This window comes from Apostichopus japonicus, chromosome 13, assembly GCF_037975245.1.
Source record: "Apostichopus japonicus isolate 1M-3 chromosome 13, ASM3797524v1, whole genome shotgun sequence".
In the NCBI taxonomy this organism is placed as follows: domain Eukaryota; kingdom Metazoa; phylum Echinodermata; class Holothuroidea; order Aspidochirotida; family Stichopodidae; genus Apostichopus; species Apostichopus japonicus.
The window spans coordinates 26,612,994-26,627,930 of NC_092573.1; the positions used below are offsets into that span (position 1 = coordinate 26,612,994).

Sequence of the window (14,937 nt, forward strand, 5' to 3'; positions counted from 1 at the left end):
ATTTGAGCAACGTTCCCTCTTCTTAAAGGTAGGCCTTGATGTAACACATAACACATAGAAATAAATGTTCAAATTGAAAAGCTCTATGCCAAAGCTGCTTACTTGTTGCAATGACAAATATGCTGTATTTGTTAATGAGATTTGTACTGCAGGAGTAGAAATACTAGACATATAATGATACATGCACAATATTTCATAATTATTAAGTGTTTAATAATGGATTAGGTTAATAGAAGATATCTGGGTACCCAAAGTTTAACTGTAAGTGCAAGAAAGATGACAATGTAATGCTCCAAGTTAAAGATGTTATACAGGGCAACAAATTCTGGAATTTGTACTGTTCCAGCCATTGTTGCTCAAATGTGAGCCTATTTAAGTGTTTTTAAAAGGTACCAATTATGATGACATAGTCATCAAATTGTCTTTCACTCTTAATTACCAAAACTAAAACAAATGACAGAATCTCACTTCCTGGTGGTGCTAGTATATATCTAATGTTTGCACCAACAGGCCAAATAGTTTAGTGATCCCTTCCAACAGTTTATATGAGAAGGTGTAATGTACACAGGCAGCATGGCATACTAAATAACAAATATGACCTTCACACAAGTTTTATGTTTGGAGGTATTTTGTAAACTTTCTTATCAGATTTTTACCTCATTCAATCTCAAAGGATTCTGACCTTCAGAGAAGTAATATTGCTCTTATACTTACTAAGGTGGAGCCACTATCCAAGTATGAAATGTATCCAAGTTTTACATTTGGAGTTATTGGGATTACCAACTTTTCAAACTTTGAAATCTGCTGATCTCAAGGAATAAACAAGAAAGCTAACTGACTTAGGGATTACTTAACTTCAAATTTTTAAAACTAAATGTGGATACACAATGCATATACCATTTCAGATGACCTTTGACTTCTACAAGAACACTCAAGATTCTTGAACAATGAATCTGCATAGTAACCAAATATGAAGTTCTCACATCATATGACACGTTGCACAATGTCACACATATCTACATATTTACTTCCTGCTAATGAGCAGCATAAATGCTAGCAAGGGCGGGCGGGGGGGGGGGCAGGGCGGGCAGGGGGTGTCTTGCTATAAGTTCAATTATATATAATAGAGCAGCCAAAGAGAAGCGGAAAATTGCAATATATCAGTAGAATAGGCACATATAGGCCAAAAAGAAATATTGCTTAGCTAGAGATATTATACATAGCATATTATTCAGGTTCATACACAAACCTGTGTCTAATCCCACAGCTGGATATTATACAAAACATATTATATTTTATGGTGCTACTTTCGTAAATATCTGAGTTACCCAACCAAAAATTTGCCATATTTGTTGACTATCATAATAACACAGGTGATACAACACATTTTCACAGAAAAGTGCTGCAATGAAAAGAAAAACACAAAACCATGTAATTCAAAGCAAAACTTTAAGAATAAAATGGTAGACATTTTGATGAAAAAGAAGGTAAAAGAAGACAGAGGACCAAGAATTAGTTTAATATAGGTTGACTGGACAGTTTGCAGATACATGGAAAGCTGTCACCACTCAACACTTCATCAACCATGAGAATTAGCATTGGCTAGCATTCAGGTAATACAGTGTTTGTGTGTTAAAACATGCATGGACAAACATAGACAAACATGTTAAAACATATGGAAATGTGTTAAAAGCATTCAATCATGTATCAAAAGCACTATGATGCTACCATATCATGATCACAGGTTTTCTAGTTCACAAACATAAAAGTCAAAACTCAATCCTCTATGCTACACCAACAAGCCCCTCTAGATTTCCTTTCGGACACTTTTACCTAAAATGTTTTGTACAACTATACTTTTCAAGGAATAAGACAGCACATGCAAGTCTGGAAACATTTTCAGCAGAGTGAGTTGACCAGAATGTTTTAGAATGAGTTTTCCAAGACTTTTCTTTATATTTTCATGAATATCAAGTGACTATGCTGTATTATTTGGTACTATAACCCTGTGATTTTAAATTTGGTACCAATATGGTTAGTATAGTTAGCTGACCTTGCAGGAGTGTTTTGGCAGCATTGCCTTCAGTGTCATGCTCCCTACCCTCTTTCCTTCTTGCAGAAAACTTCTGAAGACTTGAAAGTACAAGCTCTGTAAGAAAGCTTGCTACCTGTAGAAAATCATTTACAATATCAAGATTGAGTAAAAGAAACAGTGTAGTTGTTATTAACTTATCTTGTTTTAATTCTGAACATGTAAATGCATTTGTTAATTCCCATTAGCTAAACGATATTATAGCTAAGAATGTAAGTCAAAATTAAGTTGAAATAAGTCAAAATTACTACTTCTTGTAGTTTGCCGAGGCATGATTTGGAATGGTACTTATATGAGTCATCAGTCTGAATTTGATTTAAATCATTATATTATGAGTTTCAATCATGTCCAGCTTGAATGAAGAACCACAGGTTCTTGACTTTCATCAAGCCACATCAAAGGTTCTCTGCCAATAAGCCTCATGTACATTCTTTATTCACTGATGTTTGCTTTCAACCACAACTTTATTCAAGCCTCACTATCTACAATCATTGGTTCAGCTCAGCAGCCATAGCACCAATCATTTAAGTGATAAGGATAACTGATATTAGACATCTCACCTCATTGTCAGGTAAAATATTTGTCTCAACAAATTTCTTGGCCAGTTCAATTCTATGCTGATTGTGTGAGTCAAGTAGCATTTTTAGAGTGTTGAGAGGTGCCATGTTAACAACTTCTTCATAGGTCTTCTTCAACACCTGTCAGGATAGATGTCACAAGTTACTACTAAAGCAGAGTTTCAATGCTGTATCATATGAAAGGAATATCCCACAAACAAAATGAATCCATACTCAACATGATCCAAGCAATTATAATGTAAATAATGCTGGTAATAATAAGGATAAAATAATCACAACTTGGTGCTGGTTACATTGTGGCAAACCTTAAAAGGAAACTGTATAACACAAAATCATCAATTTGTGCAACCATTATTCGTTAAATTCTGTTGCATTGGGACTTACTATGACCTTTTCTGTAATTATAGCAATGATCTGAAATATTACTTCAATCAGTAAAGTCTTACATATATCAGATGAATTTTGTAATCACCTTGCTAATTTGGTAACAAGTAACAATCTGCTCACAACAATTACTGCCATCCTTGCAAAAAGATGACAATGACTTCATTGTTTTCAAGACTTCATCTTCAACCTCCTGCTCCAAGTTTTGATCCATAAAGTTGGTTGGCACAGAGACCACTACATGTAAAAACAGAACGAAGGACTTCAACTAGAACTGAAAATATTGAAAGATTGTATTTTTGCTGACAACATATATTTATAACAACAACAAAGTTCAACCTGTCGACATAGGTCAGCTACGTACATGATCAAAGTACTTCATAAAAGTTGGAGAATGTCTTCAACTCTCACAGCTAAAATAACTGTTCATTAGCTCCAGATTCATCCCATGAGTGGTTCACAAATGTTTAGACTTTAGGTAGACCCTTCAAGACTTAGCAATTTACAACTTGTACACCAACAGCTATTACATATAAATTGTGAAGTACTAAAATGTTAAATTACAAGTCAGAGAACAGAGCCACTACTCAAAGCATCCAAAACAAAATAAAAGTATTTTAGTGAAACAGTGCCATAATCCCTCATTATTTAATGTACACAAAAGTGATAACAATATAAATATTGAGATGGTATTAAAAAAATGGATTCTGTGATGAAAAGGACCATCCAAAAAACCTTCAACAATAGTGGACAGGGATTGAATTCACCCATGACAGACTAGTGGGTGCCATTAAAAACCATCTGTTGGTGACAGCAATAAAAGCACTGCAGTGTAATCAAGCTGCCCCATCAGAACTATCTCAATGATAATTAACACACCAAACCTAGCCTCCAAAATTGCTCAGAACTTCAGCAATATTTGCACCAGCCACAACAGTAAAGACAAACTGAGCTAGCTTTACATCTGCTTATTATTATCACCTGAATGTTGTGAGAAAAACAAATAAATAAATGAATGACATGACTGAATACCGAAATCATAATGATCTAGATGATCAATTTACTATCATACTATAGTTGATACAAATAAATGTGTTGTATACAGTATGTCACCACCCAATATTACCATCACACCAACTATAGTTAATACAAATAAATGTGTTGTATACAGTATGTCACCACCCAATATCACCATCACACCAACTATAGGTGATACAAATAAATGTGTTGTATACAGTATGTCACCACCCAACATCACCATCACACCAACTATAGTTGATACAAATAAATGTGTTGTATACAGTACAGTGTGTCACCACCCAATATCACCATCACACCAACTATAGTTGATACAAATAAATGTGTTGTATACAGTATGTCACCACCCAATATCACCATCACACCAACTATAGTTGATACAAATAAATGTGTTGTATACAGTATGTCACCACCCAATATCACCATCACACCAACTATAGTTGATACAAATAAATGTGTTGTATACAGTACAGTGTGTCACCACCCAATATCACCATCACACCAACTATAGTTGATACAAATAAATGTGTTGCATACAGTGTGTCACCACCCAATATTACCATCACACCAACTATAGTTGATACAAATAAATGTGTTGCATACAGTATGTCACCACCCAATATTACCATCACACCAACTATAGTTGATACAAATAAATGTGTTGTATACAGTATGTCACCACCCAATATTACCATCACACCAACTTCAGTTGATACAAATAAATGTGTTGTATACAGTACAGTGTGTCACCACCCAATATCACCATCACACCAACTATACTTGATACAAATAAATGTGTTGTATACAGTATGTCACCACCCAATATCATCATCACACCAACTATAGTTGATACAAATAAATGTGTTGTATACAGTATGTCACCACCCAATATCACCATCACACCAACTATACTTGATACAAATAAATGTGTTGTATACAGTATGTCACCACCCAATATCATCATCACACCAACTATAGTTGATACAAATAAATGTGTTGTATACAGTATGTCACAACCCAATATTACCAAAAATTGAGTCCCAAAAATGTTGGGCCAAAAATTGGGCCCAAAGAATGTGTCCTACATTGCATCTGAGGTGCAAATATAATTTGGGCCCACCAAACATGAAAAAAAGAGCACCGGGAAGTGTTTGGGGCCCAGATAGTACCACCACATTTAAGCCCACATGTACCAGCTATTAACCAACAGCTGTATTCCAAGTTTGGATATAATCCGATTTACGGTTGTGAAGTTATTGCAATTTAAAATTTTGACCAGCCCCCTCCTTTGCCTAAAACTTGGGCTTGATAATGCACCTAAATGATCCCAAACATACTTTGGGCAAACATACTGGCTCAAAAATATACTTGACCCCAAAAACTTGAGCCCCAAGAAATATGAACTTGAATGGTCCAAAAAATATTAGGCCGCACGAATTGAGGCCAAAAAATGTGGCCCAAATGCATTAGAGGTGAAAGAACAATTTGGGCCCACCCAGACCAAAAATGCGCCCGGAATATTTGGGGCCCAGATGGTCCCAAATAATATAGGTGCTACATGTACCAGCTACTAACCACCAACTGTGTACGAAGTTTGGCTACTTCAGGTTACAGAGTTATTGCAATGTAAAGATTTTTACGTTTGACCCAAAACATCATTAATAAAAACGAATACAAATCTTGTGTCCTGCAACTTTTTACATTGTATTCTAGTATTGAAATAATTTGTGCAGTTTGTGGCCTTACTTTGGTAATTCACTCACACAACTACCCCTCATGGAGCTTTCAGAACTGTAGCAATCAGCTTTTCAGAGAACTGAACTATTGGTGAGCATTTGCCAAAAAGTTGTAACAAACTGATATTTCTTAATGTTTACTTATCATATTGAATCAAAAATTTGGCATGGCAAAAATAAATTTTGCAACATTACATTGATTGTTGGCAACAAAATTTCAGACAAGAAGTATAATTCCACCATACATACACTGGCATTATTACCAAATTCACAGTGTTATGGGCCAAAGTGCTCTTTTCATAAACATTTGAAAGTGGTCTACATGCTTTCTAGTTTCAACAGAATATACTTCAATATAACTCTTGTAAGGATAAATGACTACATTAAATTTAGCTTTGTCGCAAGTAGTAGCAGCACAGTTTTCAATCAGTTTATAGTTCAGCTGACACTGTCAGACTATACATTAGTCAGAGTGATGCCCTCCCGCTAAGTGACTGCTATAATATATGTCAGACTATACTATACATTAGTCAGAGTGATGCCCTCCTAGTAAGTGACTGCTATAATATATGTCAGACTATACTATACATTAGTCAGAGTGATGCCCTCCTAGTTAGTGACTGCTATAGTATATGTCAGACTATACTATACATTAGTCAGAGTGATGCCCTCCTAGTAAGTGACTGCTATAATATATGTCAGACTATACTATACATTAGTCAGAGTGATGCCCTCCTAGTAAGTGACTGCTATAATATATGTCAGACTATACTATACATTAGTCAGAGTGATGCCCTCCTAGTAAGTGACTGCTATAATATATGTCAGACTATACTATACATTAGTCAGAGTGATGCCCTCCCGGTAAGAGACTGCTATAATATATGTCAGACTATAATATACATTAGTCAGAGTGATGCCCTCCTAGTAAGTGACTGCTATAATATATGTCAGACTATACTATACATTAGTCAGAGTGATGCCCTCCTAGTAAGTGACTGCTATAATATATGTCAGACTATACTATACATTAGTCAGAGTGATGCCCTTCCAGTAAGTGACTGCTATAATATATGTCAGACTATACTATACATTAGTCAGAGTGATGCCCTCCCAGTAGGTGACTGCTATAATATATGTCAGACTATACTATACATTAGTCAGAGTGATGCCCTCCCGGTAAATGACTGCTATAATATATGTCAGACTATACTATACATTAGTCAGAGTGATGCCCTTCCGGTAAGTGACTGCTATAATATGTCAGACTATACTATACATTAGTCAGAGTGATGCCCTCCTAGTAAGTGACTGCTATAATATATGTCAGACTATACTATACATTAGTCAGAGTGATGCCCTCCTAGTTAGTGACTGCTATAGTATATGTCAGACTATACTATACATTAGTCAGAGTGATGCCCTCCCAGTAAGTGACTGCTATAATATATGTCAGACTATACTATACATTAGTCAAAGTGATGCCCTCCCGGTAAGTGACTGCTATAATATATGTCAGACTATACTATACATTAGTCAGAGTGATGCCCTCCCGGTAAGTGACTGCTATAATATATGTCAGACTATACTATACATTAGTCAGAGTGATGCCCTCCTGGTAAGTGACTGCTATAATATATGTCAGACTATACTATACATTAGTCAGAGTGATGCCCTTCCAGTAAGTGACTGCTATAATATATGTCAGACTATACTATACATTAGTCAGAGTGATGCCCTCCTAGTAAGTGACTGCTATAATATATGTCAGACTATACTATACATTAGTCAGAGTGATGCCCTCCTAGTAAGTGACTGCTATAATATATTTCAGACTATACTATACATTAGTCAGAGTGATGCCCTCCTAGTAAGTGACTGCTATAATATAAGTCAGACTATACTATACATTAGTCAGAGTGATGCCCTTCCAGTAAGTGACTGCTATAATATATTTCAGACTATACTATACATTAGTCAGAGTGATGCCCTCCTAGTAAGTGACTGCTATAATATAAGTCAGACTATACTATACATTAGTCAGAGTGATGCCCTCCTAGTAAGTGACTGCTATAATATAAGTCAGACTATACTATACATTAGTCAGAGTGATGCCCTCCTAGTAAGTGACTGCTATAATATGTCAGACTATACTATACATTAGTCAGAGTGATGCCCTTCCAGTAAGTGACTGCTATAATATAAGTCAGACTATACTATACATTAGTCAGAGTGATGCCCTCCTAGTAAGTGACTGCTATAATATAAGTCAGACTATACTATACATTAGTCAGAGTGATGCCCTTCCAGTAAGTGACTGCTATAATATATTTCAGACTATACTTTACATTAGTCAGAGTGATGCCCTCCTAGTAAGTGACTGCTATAATATAAGTCAGACTATACTATACATTAGTCAGAGTGATGCCCTTCCAGTAAGTGACTGCTATAATATATGAAAAACCCACCAGATACTGTTTGGAGGGAATACAATACTGCCATATCAAGTATCTGAAATAGAGAGTTTTACCTTCACTTCAGTATAAGCCACAGTTATGCATAAATTGGTCATAAATTAACATCCCCTCCTAGAGGTTAAACAGGGTCACACCCATGATATTTTTAAACTGGGCACTATGACACTTGGTTGTCCAAGGGAGAGTTCGAATAACGGATGCTCGTGTTTGAGATGTATTCAAAGGGAATTAGAGAACTGCTCTTTCGGAAGGAATGAAGTTTTCTTGATCATGCATTTCTCTTTTGGTGACTGTGACGTCATCTGGAATATTTATGTCACACAGTGTAGTTTCTTTCCAGTGTGGATGCTGAAGCTTGTTTTCACAGTGACCCCTAAGCAACAGAACTGGTAAAATTCACAACTTAGCACTACTGCTTACCACTTACAGACCTCCTCATTACAGGGGGTGTGTTGCTTCCACCAAATGTAGTCTGCTTTCCAGGCTTCTGCCATTCACTGGTGCGACGATGTTGTCTTTGATCTGCAGCACCAATCAACCTCTTCAGGTCACTATCAAGTTGAAATGTTTGTAAAGTTCCTTTAGCCAGGAGAATGCATGACAAAATTATCTCTAAATCTTGACAGTAGTGCTGGAATTGAGTGGACAAATGATGTGCCTGATTGACACAGCCTCTTTGAAGGAGCTTAGAGAGGATGCTATTCAGAGCAGACAATTGCTGAAATCAAAAGAATAGGAACAAGAATTAAAGTGATATGTGAACTAATACTAAAATAAAGGATTAATTAAGTTCATTAATCTCTGGATAAAGCCAAGAACAACAGACATATGAAACCACACTCAAGCAAGTTCTTTCTAGCTGATATAAATCAATGTGAATTCACCTACAGCAGAAATATCTGAAGTTCAAACCTTACATGCGGAATGCTCTTGCATTTCACCTAGTTTTTAACTCCATGCAACTAACATACTTTTAGTGCATGGGTTAGTATGTTTCCTATTCGCAAAAGAAACTAGCAAAGATACTCCTTCAAACAAATATAAGTCAGTTCTATGATGCCAGTAAGGAAACCCCTTATAACATATGGAAGACAGTTTTATGGAAGATACCAGTAAGGACAACCCGTAAAACATTTGAAAGACAGTTTATAAATGATACCAGTAAGGACAACCCTTATAACATATGGAAGACAGTTTTATCGAAGATACCAGTAAGGACAACCCTTATAACATTTGGAGGACAGTTTATAAATGATACCAGTAAGGACAACCCTTATAACATTTGGAAGACAGTTTTATGGAAGATACCAGTAAGGACAACCCGTAAAACATTTGAAAGACAGTTTATAAATGATACCAGTAAGGACAACCCTTATAACATATGGAAGACAGTTTTATCGAAGATACCAGTAAGGACAACCCTTATAACATTTGGAGGACAGTTTATAAATGATACCAGTAAGGACAACCCTTGAAACATTTGGAAGACAGTTTTATGAATGAATCCAGTAAGGACAACCCTTATAACATTTGGAACACAGTGTATAAATGATACCAGTATGGACAACCCGTATAACATTTGGAAGACAGTTTATGAATGATACCAGTAAGGACAACCCTTGAAACATTTGGAAGACAGTTTTATGAATGAATCCAGTAAGGACAACCCTTATAACATTTGGAACACAGTGTATAAATGATACCAGTATGGACAACCCTTATAACATTTGGAAGACAGTTTATAAATGATACCAGTAAGGACAACCCTTATAACATTTGGAAGACGGTTTCTAAAAATGATACCAGTATGGACAACCCTTATAACATTTGGAAGACAGTTTATAAATGATACCAGTAATGACAACCCTTATAACATTTGGAAGACAGTTTTATGGAAGATACCTGTAAGGACAACCCTTATAACATTTGGAACACAGTTTAAAAATGTTACCAGTAAGGACAACCCTTATAACATTTGGAAGACAGTTTTATGGATGAATCCAGTTAGGACAACCCTAATAACATTTGGAAGACAGTTTTATGGAAGATACCAGTAAAGACAACCCTTATAACATTTGGAAGACAGTTTATAAATTGATACCAGTAAGGACAACCCTTATAACATTTGGAAGACAGTTTTGTGGAAGATACCAGTAAGGGCAACCCTTATAACATTTGGAAGAAAGTTTATAAATGATACCAGTAAGGACAACCCTTATAACATTTGGAAGACAGTTTTATGAATGATACCAGTAAGGGTAACCCTTATAACATTTGGAAGACAGTTTTGTGGAAGATACCAGTAAGGGCAACCCTTATAACATTTGGAAGACAGTTTATGAATGATACCAGTAAGGACAACCCTTATTACATTTGGAAGACAGTTTATAAATGATACCAGTAAGGACAACCCTTATTACATTTGAAAGACAGTTTTATAAATGGAAGCAGCAAGAACAACCCTTATAACATTTGGTAGAGTAATAATAAATACCAATAAGACCAACCATTATAACATTTGGTAGTAAGTTTTATTAATGATCCCCCTGTTAAGATGATAATGACAACAGTCAGAAGTCCCTAACTTAATGAAACAAGTATAGATGTAAATTCTGACAGTATTATCAATGAACCAATGATCACAGCCAGACTCCAGTAATATAAGTATTATCAATGAACCAATGCTCATAGCCTGACTTTTATGATACCAGTAATATAAGTATTCTCAATGAACCAATAATCACAGCCACACTCCAGTAATATAAGCATTATCAATGAACCAATGCTCACAGCCTGACTTTAATGATACCAGTAATATAAGTATTATCAATTAACCAATGCTCACAGCCTGACTTTAATGATACCAGTAATATAAGTATTAGCAATGAACCAATGCTAACAGCCTGACTTTAACGATGCCAGTAATATAAGTATTAGCAATGAACCAATGCTCACAGCCTGACTTTAATGATACCAGTAATATAAGTATTAGCAATGAACCAATGCTCACAGCCTGACTTTAATGATACCAGTAATATAAGTATTATCAATGAACCAATGCTCACAGCCTGACTTTAACGATGCCAGTAATATAAGTATTAGCAATGAACCAATGCTCACAGCCTGACTTTAATGATACCAGTAATATAAGTATTAGCAATCAACCAATGCTCATAGCCTGACTTTAACGATGCCAGTAATATAAGTATTAGCAATGAACCAATGCTCATAGCCTGACTTTAATGATACCAGTAATATAAGTATTAGCAATGAACCAATGCTCACAGCCTGACTTTAATGATACCAGTAATATAAGTATTAGCAATGAACCAATGCTCACAGCCTGACTTTAACGATGCCAGTAATATAAGTATTAGCAATCAACCAATGCTCACAGCCTGACTTTAATGATACCAGTAATAAAAGTAATATCAATGAACCAATGCTCACAGCCTGACTTTAATGATGCCAGTAATATAAGTATTAGCAATGAACCAATGCTCACAGCCTGACTTTAATGATACCAGTAATATAAGTATTATCAATGAACCAATGCTCACAGCCTGACTTTAATGATACCAGTAATATAAGTATTAGCAATCAACCAATGCTCATAGCCTGACTTTAACGATGCCAGTAATATAAGTATTAGCAATGAACCAATGCTCACAGCCTGACTTTAATGATACCAGTATTATAAGTATTAGCAATGAACCAATGCTCACAGCCTGACTTTAATGATACCAGTAATATAAGTATTAGCAATGAACCAATGCTCACAGCCTGACTTTAATGATACCAGTAATATAAGTATTAGCAATGAACCAATGCTCACAGCCTGACTTTAACGATGCCAGTAATATAAGTATTAGCAATGAACCAATGCTCACAGCCTGACTTTAATGATACCAGTAATATAAGTATTAGCAATGAACCAATGCTCACAGCCTGACTTTAACGATGCCAGTAATATAAGTATTAGCAATCAACCAATGCTCACAGCCTGACTTTAATGATACCAGTAATAAAAGTAATATCAATGAACCAATGCTCACAGCCTGACTTTTATAATACCAGTAATATAAGTATTAGCAATTAACCAATGCTCACAGCCTGACTTTAATGATACCAGTATTATAAGTATTAGCAATTAACCAATGCTCACCTCCTCAGAACAGTTCAAATCTTCATCATTGCTTTTACTCCTTCTCTCTTCAAAAAGTAACTCTTGAGGTCCTTGTGATTTACATTCCCAGACATCCCCTTCTTCTTGATTGTGTGAAAGATGAAGCTCTTGATTTACAACTGCTAGCTGCCAGAATCAATACAAACAAAAACTAAATGAGGTATTAGCACTTGAAGCAAATGGACTTTACATTCAAGTTAAACTACCTGTCCTTCTGTGTAGAGTTTAAAGACAGTTAACTTCAAAACTGTTTGCAGAATTTGGATATGTTAACTAAGAGTTCTTTAACAATAGAAAAAAACAACAAATCTTTGCACTTTGCAAGCTTTAGCAAATGAAGCAAAATCTGGGGCAGTTGTAACATAACTTGATGAGAGCATAACACATTTTGTGGTTTTGGGCAAAGAAACATATCACTTTATACAAGTGTCATGGAGTAGTAAAATGGAGCACATTTTGTGGTACCTGAGCTTACTAATATGACACACAATGTACATGTATCAGGAAGCACAGTAACGAAACATAACACTTTATTAGATCTCATCTCCCTTCATGTAATGTATAGGAAGATGAGATATTGTACTTCATCCCACAGCAGAAATGTGAGGATGTGTGTGTGCGTGTGTGAGCGAACAAGTGTGTCGCAGACTCCTCCTAGACCGTCAGTCCAATCAAGTTCAGACCTGGTTCATAGGTGTCTGACCATGTAAAATCTGGCCTGTGTGACTGATGATGTCATAGGTCTAATATTCCAAAAACTTTTTAGTCATGACCTGCTTGTTATCAGTGTGCTGGAAATAGTCGTTTAACCACAAGGATATGAAGAGAATGATGAGAAGATATTAAAATATATTTTTTATGTGGTTGTAAAGGGTTGGGGTCAAAGGTCAAGTTAGGTCAAAGGTCAAATTGGCAAAAATTGCAAAAAAAAGTGTGTCGCAAACTCCTCCTGGACTGTAAGTTTCATCAATTTCAAACTTGGTGAAAGGTGCCTGACCATGTTTACTCGTGCCTGTGTGATTGATGATGTCATAAGTCAGAGGTCACAAACCTTCCTTTTTGGATGTTGAGGGTTAAGTTGAAAGGACAATGTAGGTCAGATTTGAAATTGGCCAACATTTGATGCAATGCATGAAACAACATTGATGGTTAGATCATGGAGATGAGATCTGCAAGTCCATGGATTGCCCTCTTGTTGACAATTGTCATAGAATAACAAAGTGAACATGTATTTCCTGTTGGAGGTGTACTGTAACACACAAAGAAACAGATACAAACGTCAAGTACTCCAAGATACCAGTGTGAATCTACACACCATAGGGTACGTGTGCCAACATCTTTCACTCATATTTGCTTCAGTGACTTTTCCGTTAATACTGAAACAACTTCTTTCATTATCATACCTTTTCTGCTTCTACTTTTAGTCTCCAAGTCCACATTTCTCTTTCCAGTTGGCTAACTGCTGATCCCTGTGAGACCTTCTTCATCCATTCATAGGCTAGGTGAAGTATGAAAGCTTTCTCAGTGGAACTCAAAACCACGTCTGTATTTTCCCTGTTCACCCAGTTCTGAAACAATGGAGTGAAAATAGTTTACTTTAAAGTTAAACATGTATCAGTTGCTGGAAAAACCAGCTTATCTACATCTGAAAATTATCTTGGGAGGTTCCTAAAATTCAGTGTGGATCAGTACTAATAATTGCAATTGTTAACAACATGCAGACTGGGTATCCATAAAGACACTAATCCAGCTTACAGCAATGAATGACAGCAGGATATCTTGAACCTAATTTCTCTCCAACCTGCTTTTAAAAGTATTTTCCTTGATGAAGAGCTTGTGTGACAATAATAATGATCAAAACAGTTGTCATGTTTAGCAAGACAGCTCCACCTATTAAAGAAGATATTAATTCAATGGTGAATGCAAACTTTTCATAAATTACTTTTGTCTGCTGTAATCAAACCTATGGCTAGATATATAACATGTACAACTCACTTGGAAGAATGACACAGCAGCCTTTGGCTTGACTCTATTTGATTTGAAGAGATCATTACATTTCTGCCAGAACGAGAGTTCATCAGTAGCAGCATCATCGCCTACCACTTGTGGTGGTGGACGTGATTTGACAAGTTCCTTTTCCACCTAAGACATAAAGAAGTTCAAATTTAGCCCAAACACAAGAGAGTAAATAAATGTTAATCAAAACAAATATATAGTAAAACAATTAATTCATTTCTTAATAGTAACTATTGCAAACAAAAAAATTGAAAGATTTTAATTCAACTCCATGATATTATCATTGCTTGAAATTTAAAACAGAAAACTATTTATAACAGAAAACTTGTGTAATAATATTCATGACAAATTTTCCCATTGCATACCACACTATTGTAGACTTGTGAATTCTTCATCCCAGTTGTTATGATTAAAATATGTTTTCACCAAG

At 35.6% G+C, this 14,937-nt stretch overlaps 1 protein-coding gene across 6 annotated transcripts in view; it reads right to left on the bottom strand.

Annotated features, from left to right (window-relative positions):
* LOC139978229 (spatacsin-like) overlaps positions 1–14,937 on the bottom strand; it is a 73,955-nt gene that overhangs the window by 13,042 nt on the left and 45,976 nt on the right. For 4 of the 6 annotated variants that reach the window (XM_071988207.1, XM_071988203.1, XM_071988202.1 and 1 more), the window contains exons 28-34: positions 14,487–14,633; positions 13,895–14,059; positions 12,471–12,617; positions 8,726–9,023; positions 3,143–3,291; positions 2,653–2,790; positions 2,054–2,168 (exon numbers count right to left, since the gene is read on the bottom strand). In XM_071988207.1, the coding sequence (XP_071844308.1) occupies positions 2,054–2,168; positions 2,653–2,790; positions 3,143–3,291; positions 8,726–9,023; positions 12,471–12,617; positions 13,895–14,059; positions 14,487–14,633 (1,159 nt within the window). Of the gene's footprint in view, positions 1–2,053; positions 2,169–2,652; positions 2,791–3,142; positions 3,292–8,725; positions 9,024–12,470; positions 12,618–13,894; positions 14,060–14,486; positions 14,634–14,937 lie in introns of those variants that run through there. The other 2 variants (XM_071988204.1, XR_011796928.1) reach the window with 2 other exon arrangements.